This window comes from Mauremys mutica, chromosome 3, assembly GCF_020497125.1.
Source record: "Mauremys mutica isolate MM-2020 ecotype Southern chromosome 3, ASM2049712v1, whole genome shotgun sequence".
NCBI lineage: Eukaryota > Metazoa > Chordata > Testudines > Geoemydidae > Mauremys > Mauremys mutica.
The window spans coordinates 158,039,788-158,063,398 of NC_059074.1; the positions used below are offsets into that span (position 1 = coordinate 158,039,788).

General features: G+C 45.1%; 1 protein-coding gene across 1 annotated transcript in view; it reads right to left on the reverse strand.

Moving 5' to 3' along the window:
- Window positions 1-353: 353 nt before the first annotated feature.
- DNAH14 (dynein axonemal heavy chain 14) overlaps window positions 354-23,611 on the reverse strand; it is a 471,830-nt gene continuing 448,572 nt past the window's right edge. The window contains exons 83-88 of the mRNA XM_045010332.1: window positions 18,020-18,216; window positions 11,518-11,630; window positions 7,417-7,568; window positions 4,860-5,017; window positions 1,149-1,295; window positions 354-811 (exon numbers count right to left, since the gene is read on the reverse strand). Of these exons, the coding sequence (XP_044866267.1) occupies window positions 599-811; window positions 1,149-1,295; window positions 4,860-5,017; window positions 7,417-7,568; window positions 11,518-11,630; window positions 18,020-18,216 (980 nt within the window). The 3' untranslated portion in view covers window positions 354-598. The remainder of the gene's footprint in view (window positions 812-1,148; window positions 1,296-4,859; window positions 5,018-7,416; window positions 7,569-11,517; window positions 11,631-18,019; window positions 18,217-23,611) is intronic.

Here is a 23,611-nt window from a genome sequence, read left to right on the forward strand (position 1 = left end):
CAAAACTGGAATGCACAAGAGAAACGGAAGTAGTAGTTTCTAATCAGTTATAACATGAAGATTATCCCTGTAGTTTTGAAGTGGGCTCTGATAACTCCACAGTAGCTACCACACTTTGGTAAAACACTTGAACTACCATGGATAGAAGTGAGGAATACACTTATAATACTATGAAAAAGGTCTTCTCATTGGAGCAGTTAACAACTGTGTTCTTTAATTTCGATCATAAACTTAAATCATAATGCTACTTAGAATGCTCTACTTTCCTGTCTAGCCTATACAGAGATGGTGCGTAATTATAAAACTTAGACACACTGCTTCAGATGAATAATCAGATACCAGGGAGGCGAGCAAATGGATAAAACCAATGCAGGAAGAAAGTATCATGCTGTACATCAAACTACGGATTTTTAAATAAGATTTATTTAACCCAAGGAGTGCTACATTATCTTGATCGCATTTGTACAGTAAGTAGCTGACTGACTACTAGTACTCCTAATGCTTTTGAAACCACTATACTCCCCAGTCTTAGTTGTACAGCAGATAAGATGTGGTTTCATGAACAATAAATGGTGGTGGTTTGTTTTGTTCCAATTTGTCAGTCATCCAGTTGGCACAGCATTGCAACCCCTCTTGTAACCCAATGACTGGAAGTTCTCTTGGTTGGTAGACTGACTGTTGTTACAAAGTTAGTGGACAGACCTGTAGATAACAAGATTCCAGCTCTTTGAGGAGTCCGGTAAAGTGGACATTCATAATGCATTAGTTCTCCTTGTTCCTCATCTGGACATGTGTCTCTTGTTTGGATAATCTAAAAATTATAATCCAGACACAAGAGGATTGTTTAATAGCAGGTATATAGTTAAACCAAATGAAAATGTACTCCAACAATTTTTGGTTAGTGAGAACAGGACTAGATCCCCTATGTTAGAAACTAAATCCTGCCTTTTCCTTAGCTGACTCAGGGATCAGCTCCGGTTCTTACTCATGCAAAATTTCCACTGAGCACAGTACATTTTACCCAAGTAAGAACTACAGGACAAGGCCATTGGTATTTCCATGGGCAGCCCAAAGTGATACATAACAGATTTGTTTGTAGATGGCGTAGCCAACAGATAACAAAACTTACATCAGAAGTTAGCTCTCACCTGTTGTGGTAAAAACACTATTTCAGGGAGTGGATAAAATCTGTCATGAAGAAAGGGTTCTTCCAGCACATGTGTAGTAGTGCTCCATCGTGCACCATCTATATATAAACCAAAAACTAGAACACCATTTTCTGGAGGGGAAGATCCCTAAGATTAGAGAGAGAAATACTCAGATTATGTATCATGAGGTAGAGAACAAGACTTTGCTTTTCAGCAACCTTAAGGATGCATGGCGGTTGGCAGCCTGAAGATGGCATACTCTAAACATAAAATGTACCCACCACTCCTGCTCATTTAAAGGAAATTGGAATGTTAAATCCAGAAGTGGTGGATATAGTCCAGCATGAAGGAGGAAAACAAGTTTAAGTAGGAAGGAAGTCCAGGGTTGTTGTTTTTATTTTTAAGGTATGTGAAAGCAGAGGGGAGCAGGGTGTTTGTACACAGCTTGATAGTTCCAAGTCACAACAGTAACTCTATATAACATACTAGTAGTTTCTGTAGCTGCTTGTTCTTGTTTTAATGGGGACTGTAAGGTCTTCAGGGAAGGGATTGTCTCTGTGTTTTCAGGGTGCTATCACGATGAGGCCCCTAGAGCATTACAACAAGGTAGGGCTGTCAAGTGATTAAAAAAATTGCACTGTTAAACAATAAGCCATTTATTTAAATCATTTTGGATGTTTCCTACATTTTCAAATATATTGATTTCACTTACAACACAATACAAAGTGTACAGTGCTCACTTTATATTTTTATTACAAATATTCACACTGTAAAAAATAAAATAGTATTTTTCAATTAACAAATACAGTAGTTGAATCTCTTTATCATGAAAGTTGAACTATGTACAAAAAAAACTGCATTCAAAAATAAAACAATGTAAAACTTTAGAGCTTACAAGTCCACTCAGTCCTTCTTCAGCCAATTGCTCAACCAAGTTTGCATGAGATAATGTTGCCCGTTCACAATATCACCTGAAAGTGAGAACAGGTGTTTGCATGGCACTGTTGTAGCTGGCATCGCAAGATATTTATGCGCCAGATGCACTAAAGAGTCATATGTCCATGCTTCAACCACTGTTCAAGAGGACATGCATCCAGGCTGATAATGGGTTATGGTCGATAACCATCCAAAGCAGTGTGGACCAACGCATGTTCATTTTCATCATCTGAGTCAGTCAGATGCCACTAGCAGAAGGTTGATTTTCTTTTGGTGGTTCGGGTTCTGTAGTTTCTATATCGGAGGGTATGGCTACACTTACAAACCTGCAGCGCTGGTCGTCCAGCTGTGCATGGCCAGCGCTGGTGTGTGGCCACACTCACAGCTACCAGCGCTGGTGTGTGGCCACATTTGCAGCGCTGTTGGGAGTGATGCATTATGGGCAGCTATCCCAGCATTCAAGTGGCAGCAACGGTGCTTTTCAAAAGGGGGGTGGGGTGGGGCATAGTGTGACAGGGAGCGGGGGAGAGAGAGAGTGGATTTTTGGAGCCAACACTGTGTGTTAGCTTCCTGACTTGAAAAATCAGAACATGTTCCCGATCCCTTACCCTTAACTCTTAACTGCAAACAGCCTGCAGCCAACACGACTCCCTTTCTCCCCTCTGCCCCCGCTGTTTGTCAAACCTACACTCACTCCCTGCCTGCCTTACTATCTCATTTGATTGTTCACAGATTGATCACAGCAAACAGGAGCTGTGTTTGTAGATAAACAGCTCCGAGATCAACGGAGCTCGGAGTTCACAACAAAACAAAGAGAGGCTGCATAACAAAACAAAGAGTAATTTATAAAAGCATTCTGGGATACATCCTTATACCCTGGAGGCCAATCACAGCGCTGGTGTGTGGCCACACTTGATGACCAGCGCTGCAGCACCAGCGCTGGAATCCTTATTCCCCATGCTGAGTGAGGTGTACAGCCAGCGCTGCAGCCAGGGAGTTGCACTGCTGGAAGTGCCCTGCAGGTGTGGCCACTTACTAATTGCAGCGCTGGTGGAGGCTTTCCAGCACTGCAACTCGCCAGTGTAGCCATACCCGGAGTGTTGCTCATTTAAGACTTCTGAAAGGATGCTCCACACGTCATCCCTGTCAGATTTTGGAAGGCACTTCAGATTCTTCTACCTTGGGTCGAGTGATGTAGTTATCTTTAGAAATCTCACACTGGTACCTTTTGTGTTTTGTCAAATCTGCAGTGAAAAATGTTCTTAAAACAAACAACATGTGGCAGGTCATCATCCGAGACTGCTATAACATGAAATATATGGCAGAATGTGGGTAAAACAGCCTAGGAAATGTACAATTCTCCCCCCCAGGAGTTTAGTCAAATTTAATTAATGCATTTTTTTTTTAAAAAAAAAAATGAGCATGGAAGCATGTCCTCTGGAATGGTGGCCGAAGCATGTAAGGGCATACAAATGTTTAGGACATCTGGCATGTAAACACCTTGCAATGCCGGCTACAAAAGTGCCATGCATAGGCCTGTTCTCACTTTCAGGTGACATTGTAAACAAGAAGCAGGCAGCATTATCTCCTGTAAATGTAAACAAACTTGTTAGTCTTAGCGATTGGCTGAATAAGAAGTAGGATAAGTGGACTTGTAGGCTCCACATTGTTTTGTTTTTGAGTCATTCCTGTAACAACAACAAAAATCTACATTTGTAAGTTGCACTTTCATGATAAAGAGATTGTACTACAGTACTTGTATGAGGTGAATTGAAAAATACTTTCTTTTGTTTGCCATTTTTACAGTGCAAATATTTGTATAAAAATAATATAAAGTGAAGACTATACACTTTGTAATTGGTCTTGTAATTGAAATTAATATAGCTGAAAATGTAGAAAAACATCCAAAAATATTTACATTTCAAGTGCGATTAAAACTGTGATTAATTGCGATTAATTCTGTTAACTGTGATTACCTACTACAAGGTAATACCTTGTTAGAGCTGCCAATTTAGGGCTTAGCAAATAAGACAAAAACACTTTCAGTGCACTTGTTCTCAATAAATTGCAACAGATGTTGCTCTAGTACTCATTGCGCCTTATCCACTTACAACCCAAATACTGATATCTATGCCCCCTTTATCCAAGACAGTAAATAGGTGCTCTCCCTGAATTTCCTTGCCTTCTGTCTCTCATAGCTGCGTTTCCATTCTCAGAATGTTGGTGTCTGCTGTCAGAAATGCCCTCCTAATTGCTGGCCTGGCCTCAATGTGAGGGTCCAGTTAGGCCCTACTAGCAGAGCGGATGTGGGCATGTTCTGTATATATTGGGGTTAAGATCCTTTCAGTCTTGTACTCTGCCCGCTGGGAGCCCTCTCTGTATAGATACTAGCAATAGTCAATTTTCTGAGGATGAGTTGGAAATAAACAGAAATGAAAAAGTTTTACTTCTGATTTTCTGCTCATGAATTGTAACCTCCAAAATGGGACAGAGGGCAGGGTGGTATTTTCTAGTTTGCTACAGATTCAAAGCATCATGGTGTTTGACTCAAGTTTTAAGAATATGATTATAAGATTAGTGGTATAGGAACAATTTAAACACAGGACAACTTAAATATTGGGGGGAGGGGGTGGAGCATGAAACTGGTGAAGCAATAGCCTGCAGACAGCGCAGACGTGTGTGTCAAAAAATAAAATTAAAAAAAACCTGTTTTAGAATGACCTTGGTTCCTGCCACATTTATAGTTTGTCGTCTAGCTGCCATTACAGCCCTTACCTTAAATGCAGTTTGTATTATATTTTGTTTTCTTTTGACTTCTCTGAGGTTGCAGTCTTCATCGTGGATCGTAGGAAGCAGTCTATGGCCAAAAGTTAGAGAATCCACCGAGATTCCATTTTGACGAGCATAGTTCTGTAACACAGCAGTAAGAAACCCTGCAGGAATAAAATACACAACAATCTAGTATTAAAACACTAAGTGTATTTAAGACCAGAGCCGAGTTTACTCTGAGGCCCACATTTGCTATGCATTCCCAAACTCAAAATGCTCTGACAACCGGCATCACATCAACCCATGATTGTCATCTCTCAGTGACTTTCAAGTTAAAGCTACTCTAATGTAAATATACAGTATTGACAAGTATAGTCTCTCACTCTCCCCCTGGAATTTGAAAGCCAAGGTGGTGGGTGTTTTTTCCTGGTTCATGTATAAAAAATAAAGATGTTTTTAACAAATTTTAATTGTTAAAAACAATTAATACATGATCCAGAAAAGAATCCAGCTCAGTACTAGGGCTGTGCTCTTTGCAAAGTGTTTTAAAAAAATTAATGTGGGTTAAATGCAGAAAGGGACTTAGGCATCACAATACCTAATTTTTAAGGACCCTGCCACTGTGTTGAATCCTTATCTCCAAGGTGTCCTTCCAGGCTCTCTATATAAAACAGGGAAGCCACTAAGAAATAATGCGGAGAGGAATGGGACTTAGGCAGGGCCTAGTGTCAGCTTGGGCTTCACAGCCATGAACCCATGCCTGGATTTAGGGCTGACCTGGCTCAGGTGCCTTTCTCAATGCTACACTGGTTCAGGCAGATGGGGATTTCATGGTGGGGGAGTGCTCTAATAAGTTGGATAGAGACATGCACAAACCATCAAGTCAGGAAAATTCTCATTCCTAGCTGTTGTTTGTTGGGGCCTGATCTAATAGGCAGGGGCATGCCTAGTTTGAGAATCCCACCAGGGCTTGGGCACGAGCAGCTTGACAGATTGCGCCCATCAGCACAAATTTTAGGTGCCTTGGGAACTCTGCTGGCAGAAACTTTGAGTGGGGGGTTCTGAGGATCTCGGTGGCGCCTAAATGTTGGCTGTAGGGGCCTAAAGTGGCAGTTAGGCACCTAAACCCCTTTGTGGAGCTAACCCATAGCTTCTTAGGTCACTGATCAGCTCCTTGGGCATATTTGGAATCAGCTCTTTTTACTTAGTGACAAAGCCACAATGCACCATATGCACCTAACTGACACTTTAAGCTCAACATTTAGCTCCTCAAAACCCCTGTTCAGCCTCTGCCTAACTCTATAGGCATGTAAAGTCCTCTTGGCACCTCAAGTTCTGCCAGTGGGCATACGCAAAGCTGTTTAAGTCCTGTTGATGCAGTGCTGAAGCCAGAGCCCCGCCGCCCAGGGCTGAACTGAAGTCGTGGAGCTTTCATAAAGTCACAGAATTTGTGACAGAGTCATAGTCTTATGACTGGTTGCCTTATGCAGATGCCAGTAGGTGGCAGAGGACACCTAAATATTAGGCATTGCAATGCTGATGCTAAGTCCCCCTTTTTGGATCTAGCCATAAGTTTTTACACAATGAATTCGCTGAGTAGAACTAAAACATGATGTTTTAACTTATGAGGATACCGCAGTGAATAAACCTCTTAAGATCCACACCTCATTTCTTTGTGAGAGATCCAACGCACATAATGCTAGACACTCCATCTAAAACCACAGCTATCAACACAGAGCAGTTGCAAGTTCAGTTCATTTTTATAATGAGGCCTTTGGAAATAATGTATTAACAATTTTTTAAAACCAATAAGGGCACTTATTCCAAACCCTTAAACCTTCCTCCCACAGTCAATGTTTTCTCCAGTCATTTTAAACTTCAGTTGGTGTAAGGGGCATGGGTGCAGTAAGAAAAAGTGCTGGTGCCATAATACTACAGTTTAATAAACAAAATAGCCCTGACTTTTGTTGGCAGTTAATTCAGTTTTGGATGCCACCATGGGAGGGCATCATTTAATCAGTAAATGAAAAATGACAAAGATTCTATGGCTAAGCTGTGCAATACCATTTTGGAAGCATAAAAATATAAAGTACATGCAGAAAGAGACTCAGCATGGATAGTCAATATTGCTATATAATCCGCAGCCTTATTTTTATGATCTATATAATGTGCGCAGCTTTTGGACTGCCTTCAAAAGAATATTTGCTGAAAAATAACAGTGTAATCCAGGTAGATTTAAGGAAGCATCAGCTGGCCAACTTTTTCCAATTTAATCATTAATGAGGCAAGCAGCGTTGAAATTAGGTGGTCAGCCAAAAATCAAGATATAAATTCAATCAAAACTAAGTATTAACTGAATATAGATTGGGAAACAGCCCAAGTTTTGGTATGATTTTCTGCAAAAACAGAAGAGAAATGGCCCCAAAAAGGAAGAACCATTTGCCTGCCTCTAAGACATGAAACTCCCCCATTCCCTAGTCCAAGACAGAGAGGGCAGAAGATTTGAGAAGAAAAAATTACAAATCACTATTCATTATTGATGACTGCCTATTTACTAGTGTACCTTGTGGGGAAAAAAACCCTGAAAGCCAGAAGCGACTGGGATTTCCCTGAATGCTGTTGGTGGCTATGTTGGACCTATCGGCAGTCGGTGATGAAAATGAGATCCCAGATGTTTTGGCTTGTTTCTGAAGCAGCTTAATGCAGCTGTTATACCTGTTTTTTAAAAGAGGATAATAAATGCGTAAGTAGGTTTTTTTTAACACCCCGTCCCCCTCAAAAAAAACCCCAAACCCTAGCTCACTTTTTGAAAACAAAATCTTTCTTCATCATTATTCTTAAAGGCCTATGAATTCCCTAGCAAATTTTCTAAACGTCTTTAGATAAATCATAAAAATTAGCAAATTAATGTCTGAATGCAACCAGTAAGATCACAGCAAATCATATTATTAAATAAATGTGATTTAGGAGCAGACAACTGTGATTTAAAATTCTCTTTGGTAAGCTCTTGTGACTGATTAAATATGATACAATGTATTTTATTCAAACAACAATTCATCTGTGTGAGAAAAAGCTAGTTACCTCAAAGTGACGCCTGAAACTTTAATCTTAAATATTATAAAAGGTAGGAGCCAAAATTTGCACTCCTTATTTATATGAATAATTTAATTGGTAAATAGCTGCTCATGTGACAGTCAAGAAGGATTTAATTACAGATGTCTAGTAACCTAAAGTGACAATGCAATAGCTATTATTTATATGAAATGAGATGATGCTCTCAGTCCAGTACTGGACAAGTGTCTAGATCACAAAACCATCACCATCACTTGCTAATAGTCTGAGCAGTGGGACAATAGATTGCATAGACAGGGAGACTGAATTTTTGCTTCATTGCTAGAGGTGGACCTTGCAGACAAAACCGGGGGGCCAGAAACTTGCATTTTTGCTGCCTATACTGTACCTGTTCTCTAACTAAACAGAGGACTTCATTCTCTGGAGCTGGCAATCCAGCACCTTTCAACATCAGTGAATATTCAATAAAATTTAAGAAAAAAAATCATGGTCAAACCAAGTATTGACTGGCGGTGATGTTAAAGAGAATTGTCCGTAAGGGTCACTCTTCAAGCAAAATGGATCATATATCTTCTTCTTTTTTAAAAAATTCTTATAGCTAATGTTTAAAAATCTTTACATGTAAACAATGCTCAGGATTTTTGTGTTGTTTAGTATGAAGACTCTTAAACTTCCACACACAGAGGACTGCACCCTCTATTCAAGAAGATTCTGTTTTGATATTTTCTACGCTATCCTAGATTTTTAACCTAATTACAAATCAAACTATAAAAATGTCTCTTAAAATTACTCAGAATAAGTACCAAGGACAGCATTGCAGATGATGGCACCCCTGCCTTCTAAATATATTTCTAGGGTGAAATCCTCGCTTCTCTGAAGTCAAAGAGAATTTTGTAATTGACTTCAATGGAGCCAGGATTTCTCCCTTGGTCTTCTGCGTTCTGAAATAGACAGGTTTCCCTATTCCCTATTCAGAGTATGGACTTAGGCACCTAAATAACTTGAAGGGTCTGGCCAAACGCCTGTTGAAATCAGTGGGAGTTAGGCACCTAAATATCTTGAGGATTTGGACCTTTGTCTTTTTACCACTACAATGTTTTAAAAGTTAGTGAGAACTTATATGTATATGAAATACATTGTTACAAACTCTCTTAGTGTAAAGTAGGTTTCACATTCAACATGCTTCACTTGGATAAGTGGATCTATTTTAATCAATGACTCCAAGGTTAATATTTAATAACTTTGGCAAGGCAACTGAATTAATTTTGCTTCTCTTTGCATAAAATGACCAGGTTACTCATCTTGACAATTTGAATCTCTCCTTGTTTTTAATACACTTCCTCAAATTGCATGAGAGTCTGTGTGGTGCCTATTCTCCTTTATTTTTCAGTCTTTTCTGGGTCTTTCCCCTCAAAATGCTTTAGTTTCTCCCATCTTAAAAAAAAATCTACCTTTGATCCCATTTGATTCTTCAACTACCAACCTATCTCGCTTTCATCTGTAAGTTCCTTGAACATGATGTTTACAATGGCTGTCTGCAGTTACTGTCCTTCAATCCATTCTAGAAGTTCTCCAGTCTGGTTTCTGCCCTTTTCTGCTCAACTGAAACTGCTCTCACCAAAATCTCTAATGACCTCTTCTTAGCAAAAGCTCAGACCCAATACTCTAATTGCAACCTCCTTGACCTGTCAGCCACCTTCGTCACAGGCAACCATGCTCTTCTTGAAATCTTGTCCTTCTGTGACTCTGCCCTCTTCTGGCTCTCCTCCTACTTCTCTAATTGTGCTTTCAGCATGTTCTTCAGACAAGCTTCCTCATCTCCCCACCAGCTTTCTGGGGGGTTCCTCAGAGTGTGTCCTTGGTCCTCTTCTTTATGATATGGCCTTTTCTATCCATCCACATAGCTAAAACTCTCATCAAGGTTCTCATTATCTCATGTCTCAATTACCTGCAATATACTTTTCTCTGTCCTTGACAAATACAAACTTGTCCCGCTCATATTCATTCAGAATGTTGCTGCAATGTTTTCCTAGCCCATCACTTAGCATGTCACCCCTTTCTTTGTATCTCTCTACTGGAGTAGTGGGCAACCTGCGGCCCACATGCGGCCTGTCAGGGTAATCCGCTGGCAGGCCGCGCAACAATTTGTTTACGTTGACCATCTGCATGCACAGCCACCCGTAGCTCCCAGTGGCCGCGATTCACCATTCCCGGCTAATGGGAGCTGTGGAAAGCAGCACAGGCTGCAGGGAGGTGCTGGCTGCCGTCTCCTGCAGCTTCCATTGGCTAGGAACAGCGAGCCACGGCCACTTGGAGCTGCGGACAGTCAATGTAAACGAACTGTCTTGTGGCCCGCCAGCGGATTACCCTGACAGGCTGCAGTTTGCCCACTACTGCTCTACTGGCTGCTTCCTCTCTATTGTATGAAACATAAGCTATTTGTCTTCACTTTCAAGGGCCTTCAGAACCTATCCCCACTGTACCTATCATCTCATTCAGTATTGAAAGGTCAACGCCTGCCTGTGATAGGTCAATAATGTCAACCTCCATTGTCACCTTTGTGCTTTCTCTCATGCTGCCCCCCCACTCCTGGGAAAAGCTCCCACAGATATTTGCAAAACTAATTATCTATCCTTCTAAACCCTACTTAAAACTCTCCTTTGCCATGAGGTCTACAAAAAAATTGATAACAGCTGTGCTGAGACCACAGCCTATCATGCTGACCAATATTATCTCACATTTTCCTTGTACTCCCCCCTTTGGTTTATCTGTATCCATCTGTTGTCTCTTGTCTTAGACCAGGGGTGGCCAACCTGTGGCTCTTCAGAAGCTAATATGTGGCTCCTTGTATAGGCACTGACTCCAGGGCTGGAGCTAGAGGCGCCAACTTTCCAATATGCCGGGGAGTGCTCACTGCTCAACCCCCTGGCCCCACTCCACCTCTTCCCGTGCCCTCCCCTGAGACTGCCATGCCCTCGCTCCTACCCCTCCCCCCAGTGCCTCCTGAATGCCACGAAACAGCTGATCAGGCAGTGGGGGGGAGCTGCTGGGCAGCAGGCACTGGGAGTGGGGATGGGGGGCGGGGACTGCTGACGTATTACTGTGCGTCTTTGGCAATGTACATTGGTAAATTCTGGCTCCTTCTCAGGCTCTGGTTGGCCACGCCTGTTTTAGACTGTATGTTCTTTGGGGTAGGGACTGTCTTTTTGTTGGCCCTAGCCCATGATTGGGGCTCCTAGGCACTGTGATAACACAAATAATAATATATTAATAATACAGCATAACCACCCTTTGTGCCCTTCCGAATCCAGGCTGCTCTAGAGAGTGGGGCCTATCTAAATTATGTCAGCGTCTCCGAGCTGCCCTATGGCAGCAGCACTACCCAGAATCTTCATAGCACTACATGCTGTGGCCCAACCCTGACACACTCCTCATGTCCCCAGTCATGCCTCCTATGCTTGGGGGTCCTCAAGAGGAGAGCCTGTGGGAGTCCATCTCACCCAAGTATTTGGTTTAGAGTTCCAGCTGGAATTGTAATTTTATTATGGTTTTCCCCTTTACTTCTAGTTTATTTTTTCATGTTTCACTTTACCTTAACTGTATACAAGTGATGACCTGGTTTGCCCAGGTTGCAAAGAAATTCACTCGTAGAATAAGGTCATCAATCCATGATCCCAGAGACTTATTTGACATATAGGAATATAGCTGTTGCAAATGATAAAAAAGCAGAATTTCATTAAATACCACTACACTATCAAATACAGCCAGTTTATAAACTGGAACTGTTATCAGTAGGTCTGCAGAAGGGAATCACTGCATGAGAGGTAGAAATGGACAAAATATAGATTAAAAACCTTTGAAAGAACACTCAGAAACAACTCACAAACTTCTGATAGTGCTCACTATGAAATACCCTTTAACGGATGTCGCTCTCTGGACTTTCCAAAGTGTCAAAATCTGACACAAAGTGCTAAAATTCAGAACATACATGCTCAAAAAGAAAACAAAAACACAAATGCACCAGCTTTTCCAAAACACACTTTTAATATGGGTTTCCTCAAAAACCAAAGTCTCACATTAGATCCATCTGCCTAAGCATTTCTACTGTCATTGTATCACCATGCTTTCTTTGCGCTCAACACACATATTTGAAAAGATTAGTTGTGTTACGGAAGGTTCAAAAACCAGATCTACTTTCCTAAAAATTTCAAAATTTGGAATTCTTTTAATTTCACAGGATTTAAAAGTGGAACAATTCTTATTTTTTTTTTCAAAATTTTTTGCAAAATATTTTTGGAATTTCAATTCCCCATTCCCTTTTCCCTATTTTTCCCTTTATGCTAGTCAGTGCAATAAAAATGAATGATATCAAGATTTTAAATTGGACTTTTCTTTTTACATATTCTTTTTCCATTCTGCCTTTTCAAAGCTGCCTCAACTTTGGAAAACTTATGAAGTGACAAAAGGGAAAATGAAACTGTAACTCTAGTAAATGTCACTTTTTAACCTTTCTCCAACTGTTGCAAAGTTACAGTGGCAGAGATAGTGTGTTGAATTCTTTGGGCACTTTGTGCCTTTTCTAAAAACAGACAACCAACCACAAAACAAAGCCCTGGTTTACACTATGAGGTTAGGTCGAATTTAGCCACGTTAGGTCGATTTTATAAGCAATGCATCTATACAACCAACCCCGTTCTGTTGACCTAAAGGGCTCTTAAACTCGACTTCTGTACTCCTCCCCGGTGAGGAGAGTAGTGCTAAAATCGACCATGCTGGGTCGAATTTGGGGTAGTGCAGAGGCAATTTGACGGTATTGGCCTCGAGGACCTATCCCAGAGTGCTCCAATGTGACCACTCTGGACAGCTTTCAACTCCGATGCACTAGCCAGGTACACAGGAAAAGCCCCAGGAAATTTTGAATTTCATTTCCTGTTTGGGCAGCGTGGTGAGCTCAGCAGCACAGGTGACCATGCAGTCCTTCCAGAATCGCAAATGAGCTCCAGCATGGACTGAACAGGAGACAGTGGATCTGACTGCTGTATGGAGAGAAGAATCTGTGCAGGCTGAACTCCAATCAAAAAGAAGAAATGCTAATATATATGCCAAAATCGCACAGGGCATGGTGGACAGAGGCTACAACAGGTACGGACAGCAGAGTCGTGTGAAAGTTAAGGAGCTCAGCCAAGCCTACCAAAAGACAAAGGAGGCAAACGGTCACGCCGGGTCAGAGCCCAATACATGCCGCTTCTATGATCAGCTGCATAGCAGTCTATGGGGGCACCCTACCACGACCCCACCACTGTCCGTGGACTCCTGTCAGGGGGAGTCTCACGCAAAAGATTTTGTGGATGAGGAAGAGGAGGAGGATAATACGTGGCAGGCAAGCGGTGAATCTGTTCTCCCCAGCAGCCTGGACCTTTTCATCACCCTGGAGCGCATACCTTCCCAAGGCAGGATCCCGGACCCTGAAGCTGGAGAAGGCACCTCTGGTGAGTGCACATTTGTAACTATAGTACAGGGTTTAAAAGCAATAATGTTTGATTTGCCCTGCAGAATTGGGATGCATTCGCGGCCAGTATAGCTACTAGAAAAGTCTATTAATGTGTCTGGGGATGGGGCGGGAATCCTCCAGGGACATCTCCATGACGCTCTCCTGGAGGTACTCTGAAAGCCTTTGCAGAAGGTTTCTGGGGAGGGCTGCCTTATTTCGTCCTCCACGGTAGGACACTTTACCATGCCAAGTCAGTAATAAGTAGTCTGGAATCATTGTAGCACAAACCATGGAAGCGAATGGTCCTAGGTTCTGGTCGCATTCAAGCAACATTCAGTCTATATCTTTCTGTGTTAGCCTCAGGAGAGCTATCATTTATGGTCATCTGGTTGAAATAGGGGAATTTTGGTAAGGGAACAGTAAAAGGACCCCGTTCATGCTGGGCTGTTTGTGCTTGGCTAAAAGGGATCATCCCTGAGAATAGCCACGCAGTGGGGGAAGGGGTGAAGGGATCATCCCAGATAATAGCCACATGGTGGGGTGGGGGGACATGTGTGCTGCACATCCATCTGAAAACCACAGCCCCTCCTTTTAAATGGCAAACTCAACTGGCATTGCTTGCTGTGGGAAAGGAGGGCACTGCAGTTTGAAACCATTTCTACATGTTATGAACGCAGAAGAAGCCAACCCCATGTACCCTTTGGCTTACCATGGCCGCCTGGAAACCAAATTCTGTTGCCCAGCCATGTGTGATGTGTCACCATACCGGTAGGTGATCAATATAAAAGGCAAAATGTGACCTTGTACCTAAAGCACGTGCTGTCTGATGTGAATTGTGAAAGAGTCTCCCTTTTGTTCTCAGAAATGCATCATCATAAATTGTATTCTCCCTTTTTATCCCCCCGCAGGTGCAAATGTTTCTATGCTCCCCCTATCTTCTCCATCCCTGAGGTTATCACTGATTAGAAGGTAAAAAAACCCCGTATTCGCGATGACATGTTTTCCGAGCTCATGCAGCTGATAGGGCACAGCTGAATGCATGGAGGCATTCAGTGGCAGAGGCCAGGAAAGCAGTAAGTGAGGGTGATGAAAAGAGGCAGGAGGCGATGCTGAGGGTAAGGGGGGAGCAAACGGACATGAAGAGGCATCTGGTGGAGCTGCAGGAAAGCCAACGAGCACAGACTGCCGCTGCATCCACTGTATAACCACCTGCCCTCCTCCCCAAGTTCCATATCCTCCTCACCCAGACACCCAAGAACGCGCGGGGGAGGAAAGGGGAGGTTCTGGGCACCCAGCCACTCCACTCCAGCGGATGGCCCAAGCAACAGAAGGCTGTCATTCCAACAGCTTTTATTTGTAGTCTGGCTACAATAAGCAATGTGGCCTTGTCCTTCCCGCCACTCCTCCTCCCGCATCCCACCTGGGCTACCTTGTCAGGTATCTCACTTTTTAAAAAATTAATAAAGGAAGAATGCCTGGTTTCAAAACAATAGTGACTTTATTTCCTTTGCCATCTCTGATTGAAGGAGGAAGTTTGGTTGGCTTACAGGGAATTAAAATCAACAAAGGGGGTGGGTTTGAATCAAGGAGAAACACACACAACTGTCACACTGTAGCCTGGCTAGTCATGAAACTGGTTTTCAAAGCCACTCTGATGCGCAGTGCGCCTAGCTGTGCTTTTCTTAGCCCTGGTGTTTGGTGGCTCAAAATCAGCCACCAGGCGATTTGCCTCAACCTCCCACCCCGCCATAAACGTCTCCCCCTTACTCTCACAGATATTATGGAGCACACAGCAAGCAGCAATAACAATAGGAACATTGGTTGTGCTGAGGTCTAACCTAGTCAGCAAAGAGCGCCAGTGAGCTTTTAAACGTCCAAAGGCACATTCTACCACCATTCTGCACTTGCTCAGCCCATAGTTGAACTGCTCCTTACAACTGTCCAGGCTGCCTGTGTATGACTTCATGAGCCATGGGAGCAAGGGGTAGGCTGGGTCCCAAAGGATAACTATTGGCATTTCAACATCCCCAATGATAATCTTCTGGTCTGTGAAGTAAGTCCCTTCTTGCAGCTGCTTGAACAGCAAGCGTCATGCACTTTTCCCAGCCATCCCGCGTTGACGCTGGTGAAACGTCCCTTGTGATCCACCAGTGCTTGCAGCACCATTGAGAAGTACTCCTTGCGGTTTACATACTGTTTGGCAAGGTGGTCTGGTGCCAAGATAGGGATATGCGTTCCGTCTATCGCCCCACCACAGTTAGGGAACTCCATTGCAGCAAAGCCATCCACTATGACCTGCACATTTCCCAGAGTCACTACCCTTGCTAGCAGAAGGTCAGTGACTGCCCTGGCTACTTGGATCATAACAGTCCCCACAGTAGATTTGCCCACTCCAAATTGATTCCCGACTGACCAGTAGCAGTCAAGCGTTGCAAACTTCCAGAGGGCTATCACCACTCGCTTCCCAATTGTCAGGGCAGCTCTCATCTTGGTATTCCTGCACTTCAGGGTGGGGGGAAAGCAACTCAAAAAGTTCCAGGAAAGTGGCCATATGCATGCGAAAGTTTCACAGCCACTGGGAATCATCCCATACCTGCAACACTGTGCGGTCCCACCGGTCTGTGCTTGTTTGCTGGGCCCAGAATTGGCATTCTACTGTATCAACCTGTCCCACTGCTGCCATGATGTCCCAATTGCCACATCCCATGCTTTCAGGAACATCTGTGTCCATGTCCGCCTCACAATCGTCCTCGTGCTGGTATCTCCCAGGTTCTGCACATACTGCAGGATAACACGTGAAGTGTTTACAATGCTCACAACAGCAGCGGTGAGCTGAGCGGGTGTAACGATGCGGTTCTGGCGGGACCCAACTGAGAGTGCCAATTCAGGACAAATTGCTTAAACAGGGCAGTTACGGCCCAAGGCTGGGGTTTTTCCACCTCGAAGGCAAATCAAACCAGCCAGACAAAGAGGACTTTGGACTCACCCACTGGCTAACCACAAGTCACACAAGCAATTCCCTTAGACACTCTAGCTTTCCAGTATCACCACCAGTGCCACTCGTCATGGGGATGAATGATTATGAAAACCAACACCCCAATAAAAGAAAAAGGTTCTCTCAATCCCAAAGAATCAAGCCCCAGACCCAGGTCAATATACAAATCAGATCTTACCCACAAATCATGCTGTTGCCAATCCTTTAAAATCTAAAGGTTTATTCATAAAAGGAAAAAGATAGAGCTGGAATTGGTTAAATGGAATCAATAACTAAGAACTTTCCATTAGTGTCAGTCTTGTAGCAGTGATGGAGTAAACTGCAGGTTCAAATCAAGTCTCTGGAGTACATCCACAGCTGGGATGGGTCATTCAGTCCTTTGTTCAGAGATTCAGTTTCTAGCGAAGTGCCTCCAGAGGTAAGAAGCAGGATTGAAGACAAGATGGAGATGAGGCATCAGCCTTTTATAGTCTTTTCCAGGTTAAGAACACCTCTTTGGTCTTACGGTGGAAAATTAAAGCAAAATGGAGTCTGGAGTCACATGGGCAAGTTCCTGCATACTTTGCTGAGTTACAAGGCGTATCTGCCTTCTCTCAATGGGTCAGGTGTATAGCTGATGGTCCTTAATGGGCCATCAAGCAGGCTAGGCAGAGCTAACACCAACTTGTCTGGGATGTCACCCAGAAGCATAGCATAAGTTTGAAGTACAGACAGTATAGAGCCAATATTCATAACTTCAACTACAAAAATGATACATGCATACAGACATCATAATCGTAACCAGCAACCTATAACCTGGTCTTAGACACCTTATGACCCCCTTTACATAAGATTTGGTGCCACTACAGGACCTTGGTTGCAACCATGTTCTATATGGTCCCAGATTATATCAATAACGTCACAGCAGGCTCCATGCTTGCTGTGCTATGGCACCTGCATGGGTAACCCAGGAAAAAAGGCGCGAAAATATTGTCTGCTATTGCTTTCACGGAGGGAAGAAGGGAGGGGAGACTGAAGACATGTACCCAAAACCACCCACGACAATGTTTTTGCCCCATCAGGTATTGGGAGCAGAATTCCAATGGGCAGCGGAGACTGCGGGAACTGTGGGATAGCTACTTACAGTACACCGCTCCATGAGTCGATGCTAGCAGTGGTATTGAGGATGCACTCCACCGACTTAATGTGCTTAGTGGAGACATACACAATCGACTGTATAAAATTGCTTTCTAAAGATCGACTTTTATAAAATTGACCTAATTTCATAGTATAGACATATCCAAAGACAACAACACTCCCCTTCCCCCCAACAAACAATAAACATCCAAAAATACAACAAAAAGACTTCTTAGCCCTGAGTCATTTTATTACAATCAGTGGTAGAAAGGAAAAAAATGAATATTTTTCAGACAATTTTTTTTGGTTTGAAAAAAGGGCCACAATTTTAGAACAAAAATTCCCTCTCTCCTTCTAGGGAGCTTCCTGAATTGAATCATCCCCTAGTAAAAGCCTGTTTGGAAGAGTCCCTCAGTGCTTAAGATTGATCAATCGATTGATCGATTTATCTATATCTGCACATGTAAACTAAGAGGCTTTATTTAATCTTACCTGCCAGAACTCAGGCACCTTGGACTTCAAAACTGAGTTATAAAGTTCTTCTAACCCTGTGGTGAAGATAATCTCTCCTTTCATAGCTTGTTGAAGTGAATGCAACGATATGGTTATTACAGACAATAAATTATTAAATCGGTCAATCTCCTGGCGAAGAACAGTTAACAAAGCTGAATTGATAAAAGGATCATGTCCTGGTAAAGGAAAAAGGAGTAATATCAGCTGGAGCTTTCCTCCCATAGAGAAGTGAGGAGGAGCTGGCTCATTATCATGACATTCAAGTTTTGCAAATATTGCCTTAGTTTCTCTCCTATGCTGAGTTAGGGACAAGCCACTTTGCACCATATGAAGTAGTGGGAGAGAACTTTATCATTAACTTTATCAAAAGTCTTCTATTAGCCAACTGCAGGTTTGAAGTAAGATGCATAAATGACACTCAGAATGTCTGAGACATTTTTTGTCTCAATGCTTTGTGATCCTCACTTAAATGAGGCAGGGAAATGGAAGTTCAAGTTTTATTATAATTCAAGGTAATTTACTTCTCTTTTTCAGCAAAGAAGGAAAACATCCTTTCCCTGTGTATTCACTTTTGTGAATGTGGCTTCCACAGTATCTGCAACACTGTCTGAGACCAGCAGGCTCAGCACATTAGAGCAACAAGTGAATGTCAAATGTGCGAACTTCCAATTTTATAGAAGTTCTCAAATCTAGCAGCATGATCCTCTGAGAGGAATTTGCTTTTCTTTCAGATTTTGAATTTCTCTTAACTATTAATAGTGCAAATCCTGAAATCTTTGCTCAACACTTAATCTTTACTTGGACAAGACTACAACTGAAATTACTGGAAAGTTTGCCCAATTAAGGCGTAAATATGGACTTCAGGTTTTGGGCCTTTTAAAAAATTATTATTCTCATTTTTAAAAACATGGATAAAATTATTAAAGTCCAATAGCAACAGATTTAGAATTTATTTACTGTTACATTTTCTATTTTGTTACACTCTTTCAGCCAAATCATTGCAGCAGATCAATGAGGTGGAGCTCAGATAAACTTGAAATTCTTTGGGACTGAAACACAAATGTGGACCCAGGGGATTCTCAAATATGCCAACGAGTATTTTACACTACTACTATATTTTCTTTTGGGATTTCACATGCATGCACACATGAATCTAGAGCTAGATATGAGTCAGCCTTTGGTTAAAGCACTGACCAAATGGTTGAGCAATACAGATTAGAAAATTCCTCCCTAGATTAACATTAAAGACAGAGAAGAATTCTCAGTGTTTTTGGCATCCTATTGCACATCAAAGGCTAGAAAAAACTGACAGAGTCATAGTTAGATGTCTCCCTTATATTATACATTAGCCCAAAGTAAGATAATATCCTAAAATTTGTTCAAGCGCATAACTGGCTATAGTGAGTTGCTGATCCATATAACATAGGCTTATTCAACTAATGTCTCTGTAGGACTTTTTAGTTACAAGAAAGTTGATTTAACATTTCATCAGAGCTTGGGAAGAATGGTTACTTACCCTGCACTAACTGTGGTTTTGCAAGATGTGCTGTCCACACGTTCCCAATATGTGCAGAAACTGAGGGTAGTGTGGGAGATCTAAACCTCTCCCTATATGGGCTCAGGGGAACTGTCTCCTGTATGCCCCCCATTGGTCCCAGTAGGGCCACTGAGTGGGGAATGGCATAAGCGGTCACATCTACGTGGGGGGGGGGGGAGCATATCAGGTCTGGGTGTCAGCCCTGTGATGGATTTTAGGCTGTATAGGTGGACCCAGCACTATAGTAGATTGAGTAGCAAAGGAGTGCTGAGATGAGAAGACACCCTCTTCCTCAGTATCTTCTTCCTCACTGGAGAATGGAGGGGCCAGAGATGAAGTGAGCTGACGCGGTGCCATGTGTGTCAGGGAAACACCGGTGCCAAAACGACATGATTCAAGTGTCAATGAGCCATGCAGGTCTGCCTGATGTAAGAAGAAGTGTGGTGCCGATGGTTTCAGTACCAAGGTGGTCAGTGCCAACAGTGCTGTTGTAGTCGCATTTGTCAGTGCTGGCCTCCGTGCGCTCTGCGTTGTCGGGACAGGAGGTGGCATCAGAACTTGGGTGGAGCGTATTGGTGCCACATCTTGTGGCAGCTCTGTTGGTGCCATAGAGGAGGAGGTAGGTTTCTGTTTGCCCCTTGACTCTGAGCCTGCCCACTTTGGCTTTCACGGTATGCATGGCACCAGATAAGCCCAGTGCCTCATAAGTACTCAGCTGGACTGGGGAGTGCATCTTTTTTGGCGGCTGTTTCAGAGAAGTCAAAGCCCTTTTCCTCACAGCCTTTTTGGAGGAGTGAGCCTTCCACTGTGAACTGGGTGAAGTTGCTGGGGAACACTGTCTGGGCGGGGAGTTCATGGATGGCAGGTTTGTAGAAATTTTGGTGGTGCCCAGAACCTGCCCCCCCAAAACTCCACCCCCCACCTGCCTAAGGCTCTGGGAGGCAGTTTGGGTGGGGGGAGGAGGTCTGGGGTGCAGGCCCTGGGCTGCGGATTACGGTGCAGGAGGGGTGCAGGGTGCAGGCTCTGGGATGGAGTTTGGGTGGGGGAGGAGGTCTGAGGTGCAGGCTCTGGTCTGGAGCAAGAGGTTGGGGTGCAGGAGGGGGTGAGGGGTGCAGGTTCTGGGAGGGAGTTTGGGTGCAGGCTCCGGGCTGGGGCAGGGGCTGGGTGTGCAAAAGGGAGTGAGGGGTGCAGGCTCTGGGCTGGGGGTGGGGGCGAGGGGTGCAGGCTCTGGGAGGGAGTTTGGGGACAAGAGGGGGTGTATGGGAAGGGGGAGGGGGTGAACACTCTGGGACAGAGTTTGGGGATAGGAGGGGGTGCAGGGGTGAGGGCTGTGGGGCTGAAGATGGGTTTGGGGTGTGGGAGGGGGCTCAAGGCTAGGGCAGAAGGTTGAGGTGTGGGGTGGGGGCTGTGGGGCTGAGGATGAGGGGTTCATGATGCAGAAGAGGACTCAGGGCTGGGGCAGAGGATTAGGGTGCAGGGGTATATGGGCTCTGGCTGGGGTTGAGGGGTTTGGGGTGTTGGAGAGGCTCAGGGCTAGGGTAGACGGGCAGGGTAAGGGCAGCCTGCCCTGCCATTAGTGGATGGGGGGCACTAGGACCCTGCAGCAGCAGTTGATGCCGGGAGCTGGTAGACCAGAGTCAGTGTGGAGCTGCAGGCTCCTGGGCCTGGGGCAGGTGAGCTGGGGCAGCAAATGGGGCCAGGGCACACTCAGGGGAGGCACGTGGGGGCGGCAGGCAGGGGCAAGGGAGAGACCTGGCCCCAAATATTGGCCCCCGGGCCCTGAATATTGGTGGAGTCCAGGCACCACAAGTATATATAACTCGCCGTCCCTGGGGGAGTTTGTGGACCTGGATCAGATGCTGGGCACAGAGACTTCTCCATTAACAGAAGTTTGAGACATAGGTCTCTATCCTTTCTGGTGTGAGGTATCAGGTTAATGCAGTGAGAGCAATTTTGAAGAACGTGTGCCTCCCCTAGGCACCAGACACACCGAGAGTGTCTGTCTGAGACCGGGTCACCTCTCAGCAGGAAAGGCAGCACTTGAAACCCAGTGAACCAGGCGTAGCTTGAGTTATCATGGTTCAACCCTAACGGTGAACTCTAATAAGCTAAGGAATATTCAAACTCAGAGTAAAAAGAGAAAGGAAAAAATAAACAGGGAGAAAGAGATAAGTAAACCTAACTAGGATGCTAAAGACTACCCTAAAATCTAAGGTTTCAGAGTAGCAGCCATGTTAGTCTGTATCTGCAAAAAGAACAGGAGTACTTGTGGCACCTTAGAGACTAACAAATTTATTTGAGCATAAGCTTTCGTGGGCTACAGCCCGCTTCATTGGATGCATGTAGTGGAAAATACAGTAGGAACATAGGCGGCGAGTTCTATGGGCCCGTGGAGCCCAGGCCCCACCAATAATCCTGAAGCTGGGCCCAGCTCCAGCAATGTTTGGGCCCCAGGCTCTGTGCTTTGGGGGTCCCCGCGTTGCAATGCCGGGCGCTCTCACGGCAGCGACAGCTCCCCGGAGAGGCCCCAGCAGCAACTGGGCTCACAGCCATTGGCCGGGAACCCCAGCCAATGGGAGCTGCCGGGGGCGGTGCCGGAGCTGCCTGGCCGCGCCTCCACAGCAGGGAGGGGGAGCGAGCCACCGGCAGCGTCTGAGCCCTGGGCAGAGCGAGCAGCAGGGTCTGTGCCTGTCAGACGGACTCAGCCGGGGAGCTGTGGGGGCAGCCAGACACATGGATACAGCCGGGGAGGGGGGTTTGGTGGGGACAAACAGACACAGCCAGGGGGTTGTGGGACAGACACACACAGCGGGGGGGGCGGGGGACAGACAGACACAGCTGGGGGTGGTGGGGGCAGCCAGCCAGACACAGCCAGGGGGTTGTGGGACAGACAGACACAAGGACACAGCCGGGGGGTTGTGGCACAGACACACACAGCCGGGGGTGGTGGGGACAGACAGACACAAAGACACAGCCGGGGGGGGCGTTGGTGGGGACAAACAGACACAGCTTGGGGGTTGTGGGACAGACACACACAAGGACACAGCCAGGGGGTTGTGGGACAGACACACACCAGGACACAGACAGGGGGGTTGTGAGGACAGACAGACGGACACAGCTGGGGGGTTGTGGGGACAGACAGATGGAGCCGTGGGCGGGGAAAGGAGCAGCAATGGGCACCCCGGGGCTGGTATAAAATACACAGGATGGGGGGAGCTTCCTGAGGGGACTATAGCAACACCCCCCGCAGAGCAGACCCAGGTTGTAGCTGGCTCTGCCCATCACAGCCCCCTGCCCCACAGAGACCCACACAACCCTCTGCCCCCTCGAGAGACTCCCAATAACCCCTGTGCCCCTGTCACTCCTCTCCAGAGAGCCCTCTCCTTTGTGCCAGCCCACTCCCCTCCCCCACTGCCTCCCCTCCTCCAAAGCTCCCTACAATCTCCCCCTTTGCCTTCTGCCCCCCAGCCCAGCCCATTTCATGGGCCGGGAGGCTCCCAGTCTAGTGGCTAGCAGGGCCCACGGGAGCTGCACATGAGGCAGGGTCCCTGCCTGCAAATGCAGACCTGCCTGGCTGTGCCTCCACAGCACAGGGAGGGGGAGCCCGAGCCACAGGTGAGCAAGCCCTGGTCATCACAGGCCCAGTAATTCTCTGGATATTTAATTTCACTGAGGCAAAATGTGTGCAATTTTATGGGTTGAATGATTGAATGACATAATACCCACCTGCCCGCATTGTCCATCACTAAGTCCAGTAATTTTGTCAAGTGTTTGTTGCACAACATGGTGGTGCCTACCCCTACCTTGTGCTTCAGGGGGTGATGGGGTCCAGGGCAGCCTGTTATAGCCTGTTATAGAACTACCTGATTAGTAATTGGATATGTTGGCTGGCATCTTTTTTTACGTGTTCGCTCCCCCTGATGTTAGAACCTGGCTACACCACTGGGGAGGGGAGCTTCCTAGACCTGTGCAGCTGGGGCTTAGGTGAATTTTGTGATACTGTGCCCCTCCCCAGCTACCACCCTGCAGTCCCC